Raw genomic sequence first — 16,412 nt, forward strand, 5'->3', positions numbered from 1 at the left:
CTGGCATGTGGTGCTGGGGGATTGAACCGCAGTCCCTGTGCTTTGCTAAGCTTGTTCTAAGTAGGTGCTTTAGACCACTGAGCCATCTCACCAGCCCCAAACATCTACATTCATGAAAGATATTGGTCAGTAGTTTTCTGTGTGGTTTTAGTATTAGGGTAATACTGTCCTCATAAACATATTAGGAGTTGGGTGTGTAGTTTAGTAGTAAAACTTAGCATGCTTGAGTTCCTAGGATTGAAAGAAGAAAAAAGGACTTGGAAGTATTCCTGCTGTTTCTGTCTTCTGAAAGAGATTAGAGAATTGGTGTAATTCCTTCCTTAAATATTTAGTAGAATTCAGTAACAACTCTGTCTGGGCCTGATATGTACTCTGTTTTTTAAATTGGATTTTAATGTATATATGTCATTATATCTGCTCTCTGTTTTTGAAGGTTATTGATTCTTTTCTTTAAGAAATGTAAGTCTATTCAGACTCTTTCTTTCTTTCTTTTTTTTAATGTAATTAGTACAGGGTCTCACTATACAGATTGTTCAGACTCATAGTGATCCTCCTGTTTTCAGCCTCCCAAGCACAGGGATTACAGGCGCACGTCATCATGCCCAATCTCAATTACCACCTCAGCATGCACTGAGGGTGGGGCTGGCACGGCAACCCGGAACCCTGGCCGCTGCACTCTGCCAAAGCAGGCACTTTAGTCTGCTGAGCTATCTGGACAGCCCTTCTGCACTAATTTGTATTTCTTTTTTCTTCCTTACTTTGGATGTAATTTACTTCCTTTTTCTAGTTTCCTATGGTGAGAACTTAAGTTATTAGTCTTAGATATCACTGCTTTTCTAATATATATACTTAATACTAAAAATTTACCTCTAGGTACCGCTTTTGCTGCATTCCATAAACTTTGGTAAATTATATTTTTATTCTTTTTAAAAAAAAAGAAACTTGGGCCAGGGAGGTCGCTCAGTAGAATAAGTGCTTGCCTGGCAAGCGCAAGAGCCTGAGTTCAATCCCCAGTTCCGCCAAAAACAAAAATAAAAACAAGGAGAAAAAAAACCTTATTTGGTACAGGGTCTACAGGGTCTCAGTACACAGATCAGACTCATAGTGGTCCTCCCATTTTCAGCCTCCCCAGCGTTGGGATTACAGGCACGTGCCACCACGCCCAGTCTCATTTGCCAGTCTCAGTGTGTCCCAGGGGCAGGGGCAGGGCCAGCACAGCACACTGGGCATTCTTATTTTGTTAAATTTATTGAGGTTTGGGGCTGGTGAGATGGCTCAGTGGTCTAAAGCACCTACTTAGAACAAGTTTAGCAAAGCACAGGGACCGCGGTTCAATCCCCCAGCACCACATGCCAGCCAGCCCCGCCCCCTGGTGGGCTGAGCTGGCCACACACACACACACACACACACACACAAATAAATAAAATTTAAAAAAAAATTTATTGAGGTTTATTTCATGGCCCTACATGATCTATTATAATAATGAATGTAATTGAACTTGAGAAGAATGTGTAATTTGCTGTTGCTAAATGAATGTCTATAGACGTCAGTTACAGTTGACTGACGGTACTATGGAGTTCAGTGACCTTTGAGATTTTCTGATTTTGGTTCATTTCTGACAGAGGAATATTAAAGTCTCTGACTATAATAGTGGAGACTATTCAAGTATTCTTCTGTTTCTTCTTGACATTCTATCAATTTTTGTCACATGTATTTGGATGATTTGTTGTTAGACACATGCGCATTAAGGATTTTTATGTCTTCTTGGAGAACTTTCCTTGTCCTTGATAACTTCCCTTGCTCTGAAGTCTGGTCTGTCTTTTGACTAGTATTAGCATGGTATATTGTTTAAGCTAAGTGTGTCTTTGTATTCAAATGAGTTTCTTGCAGACAGCAGATAGCTGTGTCTTTTTTTGGGGGGGGGAAGGGTCTACAGGGTGTTCAGGGTCTCACTACTAGATTGGACTCATAGTGATTCTCCTGTTTACAGTCTCCCATGTGCTGGGATTACAGGTGCACACCACTACACCGTCTCAATTGCCCTTCGTGTCAGCATACCTGGGTCCCTGTACCTCCTCGCAGGCGCTTTAATCTGCTGAGCTATTTGGCTGGCCCTAGCTGAGTCTCATTCTAAGGGCTACTCTAACAATATTCACCTTTTAATTGACATTTTTAGACCTCCAATGTTTAAAGTAATTATTGAGATAACTGTATCAACATCTACTACCATATTTTTCCCACTATTTTCTGTTCCTTGATCTTGCTCACTATTTCTACTTTATCTTCCATAGTCTTCTGCCTTTTGTGATTTTAATTGAGTACTTTCTGCAATTCTAACACCTCCCTTCTTAACCAAAAATTTTATGTCTTTTAACCATTTGTGATAGCACACATCTGTAATCTCAGGTCTCTGGGAGGTGGGTTTTTTTGTTGTTGTTGTTTTTGGTTTTTGGTTTTTTGTCTCAGTATTTTAAATGCTATAGAAAGTACTGTAATTGAAAATAGGGGGGCTGGTGAGATGGCTCAGTGGTCTAAAGCACCTACTTAGAACAAGCTTAGCGAAGCACAGGGACCGCAGTTCAATCCCCCAGCACCACATGCCAGCCAGCCGCGCCCCTGGTGGGCTGAGCTGGCCACACACACACATAAATAAATAAAATTTAAAAAAAAATAAAAAAGAAAATAGGAAGTCAACAAAAATCAACAAAAGAAAAAACTGGCTCTTTGAGATGAGTGTAATTTTTTTTAACCTTACAAATAAGGTGTTTTTCCTTCTTTAAGAGTGGGGAAATTGGGCCCAGGGAGATGGCTCAGTGGAATAAGCGCTTCCCTGGCAAGCACAAGGGCCTGATCCCTGGTTCCACCAAAAAAAAAAAAAAAAGAGTGGGGAAATTTATTGGGAAAAGGAATAGGAAATAGAGACAGAAGGAGGGGCTGGTGAGATGGCTCAGTGGTCTAAAGCACCTACTTAGAACAAGTTTAACAAAGCACAGGGACCACGGTTCAATCCCCCAGCACCACATGCCAGCCAGCCCCGCCCCCTGGTGGGCTGAGCTGGACACACACACACACACACACACACACACACAAATAAATAAATAAAAATAGAGACGGAAGGAATCCCAAATAGGTTGCCAATGAGCCCTCCTCTCAAGGAAGTTTTATAGAGCAAAATCACGTGGTAGATTCTCCAGTCAAAATATGGTAGGGGAGCCACGAAACCAAAGCAGACTTGCACCTCCCAGTTATCTCAGTGGAACCTCCAGAGTGATACAGGAAAATGCTGGATGTCATGTGTGTGGAGTTTATGTTCCCTAAAACTGAGGAATGAGTTCTGAGGAACAGCAGAGGCTAAAAGGAGAAAAGTTTTTTAAAAAAAGAGTAGGAAAACTTATTGGCAAAAAGAGAATGGGGACTAGAAATAGCTCCTGAGAGACTGAAGATGTCCCAAATGGGTTGCCACACCCATCTCTTTTTAATATTTGTCTTCATCTTTGATTTTCTACAGTTTGATTATGACATATGCCTAGCTATCAGGGTTTTTTTTTTTTCCATATTCCTTTTCTTGACGTTCTTTAAGCTTCTAAGTCTGTTGTTTTGTTTCTGATATTATTGTGCAGCGTTCTGTCATTACATCTGGTATTATTTATGTTGTTTTCCCTCTTTCATGTATTCCCATTTTATATGTTTATATTTTTTGTAATTGTACCACAATTCTTGTATTTTTCTTTTTTTTTTTTTCCTCTGCTTCTTTGCAGTTCAGTTTTAGAAATTTGTATTATCATATTACCAGGCTTAGAGATTTTTTTCTTAGCCCTGTCTAACCTACTAATGAGCCCATCAAAGGCATTTTTCGGCGCTAAGGAGATGGCTCAGTGGAATAAGCGCTTCCCTGGCAAGCACAAGGGCCTGAGTTCAATCCCCAGTTCCACAAAAAAAAAAAAAAAAAGGCATTTTTCATTTCTGTTGCAATATCTTTGGTCCCTAACACTTCTTTTTTTATTTCATCTTAGACTTACTATCACTTTCCATATAATTTCTTCTTGTGTGTTGTCTACTCTCCCCATTAGTTCCCTTAGCATAATAAGATTTCCCTTAGTATCACAGATTTAAACAATTCCTATTCTGGGCCAGGGATATAGCTCAATGGCACAAGGTCTGGCCTGACAAACACAAGGTCCTGAGATCTATTCCTGGCATGAAAAAAAATTGCTCTTCTGATAATTCTCACAGTTCTGCCCTTTCTCATTCTGGTTTTGATGTTAATTCAAAACCGTGTTTTTGCTTTTCAGTGTGCCTTATACCTTTATTGATAGATTGACATGATATATTATTTAAAAGGAACTATGATAAATAGACCTTTAGGAATGCATTGGTAAGATATGGAAAGAAGAAAAGTGTTCTCTAGTCTGATAATTAGTCTCTGTGTCAACCTGTGCCCCCGAACTGTGAATTTCACCAGTGCTAATGGGGAAGGTTGTATGTTTTTGTTTTATCAGCCCCTGAATGTTTTTTTTGGGGGGTGGGGGTGGCTACTTCCTTTTTCCCTCTTGGAAAGCTGGAGAGAACAAAAATTATTTCCCTTCTTCCAGGTTGTTTAGGCCCTAATAAAACCCCAGCATTTTGGCTCAGGCAAAATAATGTCTGCTGGCAGGAAAATCAGAAGTTGTAGCCTAAAGTGCAACTCAGTTAGACTTTGGCTCAAAATTCAGAAATTCAGAGAGAGAGAGAGAGAGAGATATCCTGGCTTTTTTTTTTTTTTTTTTTTTTTGGCGGAACTGGGGATTGAACTCAGACCCTTGCGCTTGCCAGGGAAGCGCTTATTCCACTGAGCCATCTCCCCAGCCCCCTGGCATATTTTAAAATGGCTCCTCTTCCCCCTGCTGAAAGCACACAGGCCTCTGTCACTGATACTCACTATGAGAACTTGGTAGTATATGTGGGAAATGACCGAGTTCCCTCGGACTTTTAACTCTCTTGGGCTTGTCTTCATTGAACCTTCAGAAATTTGTCAATTATACTTTAGGTTTTCCTATTGCAGAACTGTGGTGCTTTCTGCTCTGTGGAGTTTCTCTCCTCTAAATTATGACTCTGCTTGTTTGATTCTCCAGGTTTAGGGCTAGCAGTTTGCACATGATCTCACCTCTCTGATTAACAGTTGTTAATTTTTCCATTGTATCAGCTTTTTACTTATTTAGTTCCTAAACTCCTAGTATGCCAGACTCAGAACCTGGATGTTTATTTTGTTTTTAAATAAATTTGAGCAATTAGCCACTAGGAAAAATGTATACAATGTATTAATTATTGAAACTGTCCTACCAATATGGTTTGAAACTGTCTCATTGCTATTTGTTTCTCAATAAAATTATGGGGGGAAAAATTTAAAAATAAATAGGTAAATAAACTTGAGACAAAGAAATAGATCAATAGAAAAACTTCTTTCCTTCTTTTGTCTCCCTCCTTGCTCACTTGTTTTTTGTTTGTTTGTTTGTTTGTTTGTTTTTGAGACAGGATCTCACTATGTACTTCAGGCTGGCCTCAGATTTGCAGCAGTCCTCCTGTCTCAACCTCTCAAGTGCTGGGATTCCGGGCATGCACCACTACGCCCAGACTACTTTTTCTTTCTTTGACCATGGATGGAATCCAGGGCCTCACGCATGCTAGACAAGCACTCTGCCATTGAGCTATATCCCCAGCCTTCAGTAGACAACTTCCTATTGCAGCTATCATGCCTTATCATGGTAGCCCAACCTACATTGTAGGCTGTATTTTTAAATAATTTATTGCCCTTTTCCTACTCTTTCTGCAGTTTATGCCCAAACTCTCTCTGCAGAGCCTGTTTTTTCCTACCTTTAGTAAATGTGAAACTTTGCCACTATTAACAGAAAAGAGGCTGGCTAGGGGTGTAGCTTAGCAACAAAGCACCTGCCTGGCAAAGCACAAAAGGTCCTAAGTCTGATTTCTGGTAAAGGAAAAGAAAGGAGGGAAGGGGAGGGGAGGAGGGGAGAAAACATTTTCTGTTTTTTTCTCTCTCCTTCCTTCTGTTCTTTTAATTTCCTTTCTTTCTCTTTTTTTTTTTTAAATGTATTTAGTACAGGGTCTCCAGGTCTCACTACACAGATCGGACTCGTAGTGTTCCTCCTATTTTCAGCCTCCCAAGTGCTGGGATTACAGGTGCACACCACCACTCCCAGTCTCAGTTGCACCCCGGGGGTGGGGCCAGCACAGCTTCCCAGGGATTGAATCCCTGTCCTGCTCCTTCCTAAGTAGGCACTTTAGTCTGCTGAGCTATCTGGCCAGCCCTTCTCCCTCCTTCTGGACTCTACTTAATGATTCCACATGAATCATTGAGGTACTGTTAAATTTTTCTTTCTGCCTGTGATTGAACTCAGGGCCTCGTGCTGCTAAACATACATCCTAGTGATCCACTTCAGCCCTCATCCAGTTTTATAAAACTCCTTTTCTTTCCATGTTTGATTTTAGTTTGATTTGTTCCATTGGCCTATCTTCAGTTTGATTTTCTGTTGCTGTAGATAGTCTTCTGTTAATCACATCCAACAAATGTTTTTCCTGGCATTCCCACTTACTTCTTTTTTATATTTTATACATTTTTCCCAAAATTTTGTATCTCTTTGGCTATTACATCAATTTCAGTAAGTTCTTTAACATTTACCATAGTTATTTTAAACCTTATTTAATCATTTATTTATTTATTTATTTATCTCACTATGCAGCTTGGACTCATAGTGATCCTCCTGTCTCAGCCTACCCAGCCCTAGAATTACACATGTATACCACCACACCTGGTCTCAGGTTGAGCACACCGGGGGGGTGTGCATGCAGTCCCGGGGATGGAACCTGGAACCTTGTGCTTGCCAGGCAGTTGCTTAGACCTCTGAGCTATCTACCAAAATTTAAGCACTCACTGCATTCTTTCACTCACCGCATTCTTTTTTTTTTTTGTGGTATGGGGATCAAACTCAGGACCTTGTGCTTTCAAGGCAGGCGTTTAGACCGCTGAGCTATCTCCCCAGCCCTAAACTTCTTGTCTGCTAATTATAATACCTGAGTTAGCTATGGATCTATTTATATTGGTTAATTCTTCTCTTGAATATGGGACATATGATATACTTTTTTATATCTAATAATTGTTTATTATATACTGGACAATATGGATAATACATTGAAGACACTGAATTCAATTATTCCTCTGAAGAGTGTTGAGTTTTCATCTAGAGCAGTTAAGTTATTGATAGTGTTGCTCTTGTAGAGATTTAGCTTATTAGGACTTATCAGAGAAAGTCCATTCTGGCTGAAAAAATCCATGGGATGTTCTCTTTATTCCTAAACTGTAGACTTTCCAGAAAACACATAAGGCCTTATGTGTTCCCAATTCTTGTCTCCTATGTGCAGCAAATTGTTGAACTGTATGCTCAGTTCTACCTGTTGTTTCTCCCCTGGACTCCTTGGAATGTCACCCTGTGGATGGACGGTTTAGGGATCCTCCAGGGATTAGAAGGGAGCATTTGTGCAGATTTTTGTTCCCCCTCTATGGCTCATTGCTTTCTAGGATTCTTGCTCAGTTTCCTTCTCTGGCAGCCTCAACTCCAACCTCTTACTCCTCAAGCCAATGAAACTGAAGACCATTGTGTGAGCTCTATTTGCTAGGCTATACCCTCTAAGAAAAAAATCCTATATGAATAGAGTTCACTTCATCCACTGACTGAACATTCATCCAAGAGCTTCTGGCTGTCCTTTAACTTCCATTGCCTTCAACAGTTTTTCTGTGTTTTGTCTACTGTTAGTTCAATAAAAGCTACTCTCTATACTTCTCTTTTTCCTTTTTTTAAATAGCCTTTCCATCTTTTATTACTGCAACAGCTTCATGTTTTATTTAGCCTTCTGACTCTGTGCTTGTGCCTTAAACGCTTTCACCACGATTTTCGGCTCTTTAATAAGGAAAGCATGCTTGATCCTGTCACAGACACGCTTGGCACACATGGAGCCCCCATAAGCCCTGCTGACGTGCTTCTTCATTTTAGACAATCATAAGAACTTTAGGCCGCACTGCTTGAACCCCTTGAAGTCCGCCCGGGCACACACCACATACAGATTTGGGGGCCTTCCCAATCTTCTTGGTATAGAGGTAAACAATTCTATTCTCTGGGGTTCGGGACAGCCTCGTTTTGTTAGAAGCAGTGTTGTAGGAAAGCCTACGATAGTACATCAGGCGCTGGACCATTGTGAAAGCCTCTAGACACCGTACCCAGAAGAGCTCTGGGGTGTGTGTGTGTGTGTGTGTGTGTGTGGTGCTAGGCAAGCACTGTACGACTGCACTGTATCCCTCTCCCATCTTTTCTGTGTTTCTCTAAGTCTTTTTCTTTGTCTCCCCTCCGTCTTTCCCTCCCTCTCTCCCTTACTTCTATTTCTGTCTCTCCTTGCAGGGAGAACCTGGCCCCAAAGGAGACCCTGGTGAGAAGAGCCACTGGGTAAGCTCTGGTCCAGCCCTGGCCTCCCTTCATTGTCTCCCACCTTGGGTGCTCAGGAGCGAATTCTCTCACCAGTAGGCCCTGGAGTAGGGGTGCCCCATCCACGTTGCCCCTACTGCCTGACACCTGGACAGTTCTGTGGCCCAGCCCCTTCCCCATCCTGTCACCCCCAAGTGGGCAGAACCAGCCCTATCAGCAGACCCCCACTGCTCCTGTCTGTCTTTGCCCCTGTCTTTACCTTTGCTCTGTAGCCTTTCAGGGCCAGGGTGGCTCTGTCTATTTCTACTGGGGGGTTTGGGTGGGCCCAGGCCAGACTTCTTCCCCCACTGCCATAGTCCCCTCTGAGAAAGGGAGGATGACAGGGAAACATGTCCCGTCAAGGAGAAAGAAAAACATGAAGACAATACCAACATGGTACAATAGAATAGGGCACCTTAGGAAAGCCATGAACCACAAGAAGAAAGGCCTAGAAACAGTGAGAGGCACAGAAGCCCTACAACAAAAGAAACAGGGAATCTAGATGCTACCGTACACACCAGAAACCCAGGAAGCCTGCGAAGAGAGGCCTTGACCCATCATACACATTTGACATGGTTCAGGTGACCTGATACCACTGTACCCAAAAGACCTATAAATGACATGAGGTGCTAGATACCATCCCTTAAGTGAGGGACCCATGATGATGGCAAGGAAAGCCTAGAAACTGCCATATGCAAAGAAGAACTATGCAAAGTGGGATCAGGGCCTCTAGAGCCACTATGTAAAGGAAACAGTGAAGAATAGGAGGGGAAGAAATTGTCACATACATAAGAGATGTAGAGAAACAAGAATGGGGTCCTAGAAACCACACACTGGGGTCCTAGAAACCACACACTGGGAAATCCATAACTCATGTGGACTGCTAAAAATCAATACTGTTATTGGAGGTAATTACAGTGAATGAATCTCAGAACCTAAAAATCTACTCCTTCAGGAAACAGATGAGGGAAGGATCAGGAGCCCAGAACAAATATACTATGTCCCAAAGTTCCACAGTACAGGGACCTAGAAATCAGTGACATTTGGAAAATGGACCAGATGGGGCAGACACTCCCCAGGGGAGAGACCTTGGGTATTCTTTTGGAGGGTGGTATGCTCCCTCCTCCCTATTTCTCTGCCCCCTGAAGTCTGGCCAGGACACCCCACTTCTGGCAGTCACGAGTTAGGATGTGGGCAGCCCCCAGTGCCTGCCTACTCTGTTACTGATTGTGGGGTCAGTGATGGATACAGCCGTGGGAGCCCCTTATCCTGCACGAGTCCTTCCCCCTTGTCTCTCCATGACTTCTGGGGCCCTGCTACCTCTCCTAGCTGCTTGCTGTCCACCTACCACCACCACTGTGGCTCCAAGCCCTCTTAAGACTACAACCAGAGTAGACAGGGGGTTCAGGTAGATCTCTCACTCTTCTGTCCCAGAGACCCTCAGACTGGGAACCTGTTTTCTACACAGCCCAGGAGAGGTGGGAGAGGTGAGGTCCAGGCAGATTTAGTCTGTGCAGTCCCATTCCTTCATGGGGATACCTGACAAGGGGACAGGATGCCTGGGCCACCCAGACCAGGCCTTCAACACAGGACCAACCCTGGGACAGGCCACCCAAGAAGTAGCAGGGCCCCTGCTCCCCTTGTCCTTCTTGTTCTTCATCTCCCTGCACTTCTCCCCCTGCTTGCTGTCTGCTTGGGGGGCAGAGGGGGAACTTGCTGGGCTGGAAGTTGCATGAAGCTTTGAGGCTGGCGGCCCAACTCTGTTGGGAGGTAGGTGGGGAGGGGGAAGGGGGCCAAGTGCTGATACTTCTCTGAGGGTTCCTGTGTTCATTCCATCTACCAGTGCCCCTTTTTAAAGCTTTTAGCAGCCCTGGCCTGGCTTGGCTGTGGCTCAGCAGTGACACCCAGTGGTCTTAGAGTCCACTGTAAGAACTGAGTGACTAGCCTGAACCATCTGTCTCTGTAGCTTGAAGCCTTCATCCCTCACTCAAACAGGGATGGGGCAGCTCAAGCACCTGCCTGGCAAGCACAAGGTCCTGAGTTCAATTCCTGGTACCAAAATATAATAATAATAAACAGGGAAACTGAGGCCCAACTCTGCCACGAAAATCCGTGGCAAAGCCTAGCCTTGGCCCCAGCTGGTACTATGAATGCAGATATCATCCCCATCCTTAGGTGGTCATCATGGAATAGGAGAATGAAGACCTGTAGTCAGCAGGCAGAGGGAGTTTGGCTGTGATATCAGATGGCGTGGTGCCCTCCTGGAGGAGACAGGCTAGGCATAACCAGGTAGAGGATGTCAACAGGAATGAGAACACCATGTGCAAAGACTCAGGGACAAGAGTAGACCCCGGGCATTTGAAAAGCTGCAAATGCTTGGAGTAGCAGTGTGACAGACAAGTAGAGAGACAGACCCCAAAGAGATTCTCAGGACTTAGGAATTCATAGTAGGGAATTTGGATTTTGTTCTGCAGGTACTGGAGAGTCATGGACATACAGTAGTCCCTTGCTATTTTTGCAGTTCCACTTTCATGGACTCACTATTTTGTGGGTTTTCAAAAAATATTAATCTAGGGGCTGGGGAGATGGCTCAGTGCAATAAGTGCTTCCCTGGCAAGTGCAAGGGCCTGAGTTCAATCCCTGGTTCCAAAAAAAAAAAAAAAAAAAAAAAAAAAAGATTGATACTGTTAAAAATATATATATTAATCTAAATTAATTGCAAAAAAATAAATTAATCGCAGATTTTTTGCTATATCACAGGATTTTGCAGTACCATACAGTACATGTATGTTGTTAAAATTACATAGGTTTATGAATTTAGAAAATGGTTAAGAATGTTAGAGGTGTTTTTACAAGTGTGGAAAAGGTTTATAAGAGTGTGGGAGGGGCTTATAAAGGCTTAAATATATATAAATACTAAAAGAAATATAACGTCTCTACTTCGCAGATTTTCACTTATCATGGGGGTGTTTGGAACATAATCTCCACGATAAGTGAGGGACCGCTGTATTCCTAAGGAAGAGAGTGACTTAGTCAATTTTGTTTGCAAAATAGCCCTTTAATTGCCACATAGAGAATGACTGGGAAAAGAGGGAAGTGAGGGAGAGGCAGAAAAAGCCTTGGCAGAAAACTGCTGGGGAGCTTGTGAGCGACTGTGGGGGGCTGGAACTGGGGGTGGGGGCAGCAAGGACAGCCCAGTATCGGTACAGTTCGGAGATTCTTGGGTCTTGCTTTGTCTGGGAAGGGAATGAGGAGTCAGGAAGGCTTAAGATAGTGAAAAAGAATCAGGAGAAACAAGTACACTGAGTTTTGTCCCTGGAAAAGTGGGACATGTCTGTGTTAAGGCCCAGGAGGCTAAACAGCAGGCCCTGGATGCTTTAGATCCAGAGCACAGGAGCAGGCCAGGCTGGAAGGAGATCCAGGTAGCACCAGTGCACACAGCAAGGCATCCTTCTAGAAGGGGCTTTAAAAAAAAAAACAAAAAACTTTCCTTTTTCTTTTTACTTTGAAATGTTTCAAATAACCTTTACCAAAATGCTTATGTGATGGACATCCATCTGCCTTTTATGTCAGCTGATTAATAGTATATTGCACATGTACTATTTTCTTCTTTATGTGTTAGTGTACCTCTAATTCATGTGAAATTAAGCTACAAATGTTATCCACATCTTCCCCAACATTTCAGCATGTGTCTCAAAGTAAAAAATAAAAAAGCACATTGTCTCAAATAGCCGCAGTACAACTGTCATGCCTAAGAAAATAACATTAGTTAACTAACATGAGGCCACTTAAGATGTAACTTACATGTCAATCTTACCAGTTGTCCCCAAAATGCCTTTGAAAATCATTTTCATTTATCTAGGTGTTTGTTTTTTGGTTTTTGGTGGGTTTTTTTTTTTTTTCTGTATTTTAGGGAAGGGTCTACAGAGTGTTCAGAGTCTCACTACTAGATTAGACTGTAGTGATCCGCCTGTTTATAGCCTCCCAAGAGCTGGGATTACAGGCACACCCCACCGCTCCCAGTCTCAATTGCCATCTCAGTGCGCCCTGGCGGGGCAGGCCTGGGAATCAAACCCCTGCCCCTATACCTTATCTAGTTATTTTATTTATTTACTTTCCCAGTGTTGGGGATCAAACCCAGGCCCTCAGGGTAGGCAAATGCTTTACACTGAGCTGTACCTCTGATCCAAAAGTTCTTTTTTAAAATCCAAGTTCTGATTAACATTGACATGTTGGTTTTGGTTATTACGTATCTGTTCTTTTTTAGTGTACAACAGACTTTCTGCCCTTTTCTTTCTTTCTTTCTTTTTATTTATTTATTTTTTTTCCTTTTAATTCAGGTACTGGGGATCGAACTCTGGACTTGTGCTTGCCAAGCAGGTGCTTATGCCACTAAGCTATCTCCCCAGCCCTTTTTTTATCTTTTTGAGACAAGGCCTCACTATGCAGTTTAGGCTGGCCTTGAGGTCACTTTGCAGCCCAGGACTACAAAGATCTTCTATCCTCGTGCCTCAGCCCCCCTAGTGTTGGGATTACAGGCGTGCGCTATCATGCCCAACCTTTGTTCTTTTCTTGACCTTGTTTTTCACCCCATACTGAAGATGGAACTCAGAGTCTTCACGCTGAGCTAGTCATGGCTCTTCTTTCATACTTTAATTTTGAGACAGTGTCTCACTGAATCTCTAAATTACCCAGGCTGAGGCCCAAACTCACAATGCTCTTAACTCAGCCTTTGAGAGAGCTGAGATTATGCTGTGCATCATTACACCCAGCTTTGACTTTTTTTAGCTGCTTGTTTGTTGTTGTTTGTCTGTTTCTTTGTTTTGAGATGGGGTCTCACTGTGTATCCAGTGAGACCACTTGCCTTGAACTCACTAAATAGCCCACCTTGAACTCTCAGTGATCCTCCTGTCTCAGCCTCCCAAGTGCTGGACTATGGGCATGCGCTGCCACGCCTGACTTAGAGCTACAGGTTTGCCAGCTCTAAGGGTTTGCCAGCTCTAAGTACCAGTTCCTCAACAGCAGTGCCCCTCAAACATTTCTGTTTTTATTTATATTCATTTTATACATGGAAATAATCAGCAACTAGTTTGATCTCACTGATACAGAGTTAATTATGATGAAGGTAAAGTGATAATTTTAAAAAGTGAATTTAAAGAATAGGAAATATGGGGCCGGGGAGATAGCTCAGTGGAATAAGTCCTTGCCTGGCAAGCACAGGGTCCTGAGTTCGATCCCTGGTACCACCAAAAAAAAAAAGAGGAAATAAAAGTAGCAGGACGTGATGGGAATCATGCAGGTGATACAGAGGCAGCTGGAATTGGGCAACAGAGATGAGATGACAGGGTGGGCTTCACAGCCAGGTGGGCGAGCTCTGAGACAGCAGCTCTGTCCCTGCCAGTTGACATCCCTCTGCCTCAGAGCAGCAGAATTTGCAGCCAGCTGGGATCAAATGTCATTCTGAGGGTCCTTTCAGGAATGCTTCCGCCTGTCTTGTTCCCCTCCTGTCCTCTCCTGGTCTTGTCCTGGCTGTCCATGGGCCCTGGGCTGTGGCAGGTGGTGCAGGCTGCAGGTGCATGTCCCAGGTAGGGCATGGGCCACCAACAGGCTTTGCAGGGCCCTTTCCTTTGCCCCCATCACGGCTGCATCTGTCTCTTTCCTCCACAGGGGGAGGGGTTGCACCAACTACGCGAGGCTTTGAAGATTTTAGCTGAGAGGGTTTTAATCTTGGAAACAATGATTGGGCTCTATGGTGAGTAGAGACAGACAGACGGACAGACAGCCCAGCCCCTGCCTGCTAGCCTTCCCCAAGTCCTCCTGAGGTGGAACTGGCATGGACCCAGTCATAAGACTGGATAAAATGCCTACCCCAAGCAGGTGTGGACCTGAGAAACCAAGACCACTCATCTTTCTGTGACCAATCATCTCCTGCACAGGTGAAGGGGCCCTAGAAACACAGGCCCACACTGGGGGTCAGACCTGGGCCTCTGGGCATTGTAAATAACATGGGTTCCAGGCCTGCATGGAACCAGAAATGACAGAGTTCAACTTTGGAAGAAACTATGCACAATGGAAGCCAAACTTCCGAAGAGCAAGGGATTGTAGATAACAGAGCCAGACTTTAGCAGTGCAGGGGATCATGGGATAATAGAGTCAGAGCCCAAGGCCACAGGAGGAACGTGAATAATGGATCTAGATTTATGGTCTTCAGCTCTAGAGAAATCAAGGGTGACCGGATCAGGTGACAGAGCCTGATCAGGTAAACCCACAGGAGAATCAGTCACAGAGACTCCAGAAGTGTAGGGGACTATGTATGACAGAACCAGGCTCAGACTACATGGGACTCTGGGTAATTAATCACCTTCCAGGTCTGATCCTCTCCCCCCATAGTCCCTCCTGACCCCAGTATCCCTCTTGCACCTTCTACTTTGGCCTTCCTAATCTGCCCTGCAGTTCCCTTTAAATCCGGAGAGCCAAACACTCACTCTAGCATTTATCTAGTGATTAATTTCCCATCTACCTGGTTCCTTGAAGAACCAGGCAAGCCCTGTCCCCACCTTAGGAGGGAAGACAGAGGTCTCATGGAAACTCATCAGGCTCCTGCCCTAAAACCACCTGGCATCTACTCCCCCAACCCCTTCGGCTCCCCAGTCCAGCCCTTGGAGGCCAGACTCGCACCGTCTGCTCTTCTCAATCTCCCATCAGGCTCCTAGCTTACAGAGCTTCCTGCAGCAGCAGGCTCAGCTGGAGCTCCTGGCCAGACGGGTCACCTTGCTGGAAGCCATCATCTGGCCAGGTAATGGCAGGGTGGGCAGGCAGGGGCAGCCCTTACAGGAAGGGCCTGGGCAGGGCCTGGGCCTGTAGGAGGTACCCCCAATGCTTGACCTGGCCAGCGGACATTCATTCTTCATCCTCCATCTGTCCAGCAGATGGTCACTGGCACAGAGAAGGCTCTGGTAACTAGTGCTCCAGGGAAAGGGCATCTGCTCTGTGCCAGGCACCTGCTGGTCCCTGGCTTCAGCACATCAGACAGTCTCACCCTCATCAAGTTCAGGGGCCTGGGGGCCAGGAAGGGCCCTGGCATTGGCAGTGGAACCTAAGGTGAGATATCCCGTGGTGGAGTGAGTACAGGCACCTGGGAAAACAGAAATGTTTCTGGCTCAGATTCATGTGGGGCAGTGGGTAATCAAGGAGGGCTTCCTGAAGGAGGTGATGTCTCAGTAGATCCCTGAAGGGCAAAGATCAGGGGAGAGTGAAAAGGCAGAGGAAGAGCAAAGGCCAAGAGACCAGAGAGGACCTAGAGGACTGTTCCTCAGTGTTGCTGAGAGGTGAGGGCCAAAGCTGGAAAATCTGACAGGGTCCAAACTGAAAAGGTTCTTAAAGGTAGGTAGGGTGGCATGGAAGAAGGTGAGATTTCTGAAAGGCAGTACTCCTCCCTGTCCTAAAGATGAGGCTGAAGACCTTGCCCCGCCCCCCAAACCAGCCCAAGGCTGGTACTAGGGAGGAAGGGCTTGGCTGCCCTCAGGGCTTGGCTGTTCCTGATTGACCCATGGAGAGGTCTCCCAGCTGCCCTCTGCCCATGTTTAATCACCCCATCCCAGTTCATCAACGTGTTGGACACAGGCCTTGACATCATGTCCAACCTCAGAAAATAACTAAGGAGGGTCTGGGGAAATGGCTTAGCAGAATAAGCACTTCCCTGGCAAGCGCAAGGCTGGGGTAGATGTGCAGCAGAGCAACTGGGGCCCTGCCTTGGGGAGCCAGCCATCAGTAGCAAGGAATCCTCAGTATCTGGAGGTTTGGGGGAAGAGAGTGCCCAAGTATGTGGGTGAGGAAACTTGCTTCTCACTGAATGTTGGGGGCAACTTCTTGTAAGAGGGAGTAGCCAAAAAAAAAAAAAAAAAA

General features: G+C 44.6%; 1 protein-coding gene across 6 annotated transcripts in view; it reads left to right on the top strand.

Moving 5' to 3' along the window:
- Emid1 (EMI domain containing 1) overlaps window positions 1-16,412 on the top strand; it is a 59,287-nt gene that overhangs the window by 38,313 nt on the left and 4,562 nt on the right. Inside the window, exons 14-16 of one of the 6 annotated variants that reach the window (XM_023711769.1) lie at window positions 8,445-8,489; window positions 15,213-15,303; window positions 15,437-15,539. In XM_023711769.1, coding sequence (XP_023567537.1) covers window positions 8,445-8,489; window positions 15,213-15,303; window positions 15,437-15,471 — 171 coding nt within the window. In that variant the 3' untranslated portion in view covers window positions 15,472-15,539. The other 5 variants (XM_023711770.1, XM_023711768.1, XM_023711767.1 and 2 more) reach the window with 5 other exon arrangements.

The sequence above is a fragment of the Octodon degus genome, unplaced genomic scaffold (assembly GCF_000260255.1).
Source record: "Octodon degus isolate 3935 unplaced genomic scaffold, OctDeg1.0 scaffold00021, whole genome shotgun sequence".
Taxonomy (NCBI): domain Eukaryota; kingdom Metazoa; phylum Chordata; class Mammalia; order Rodentia; family Octodontidae; genus Octodon; species Octodon degus.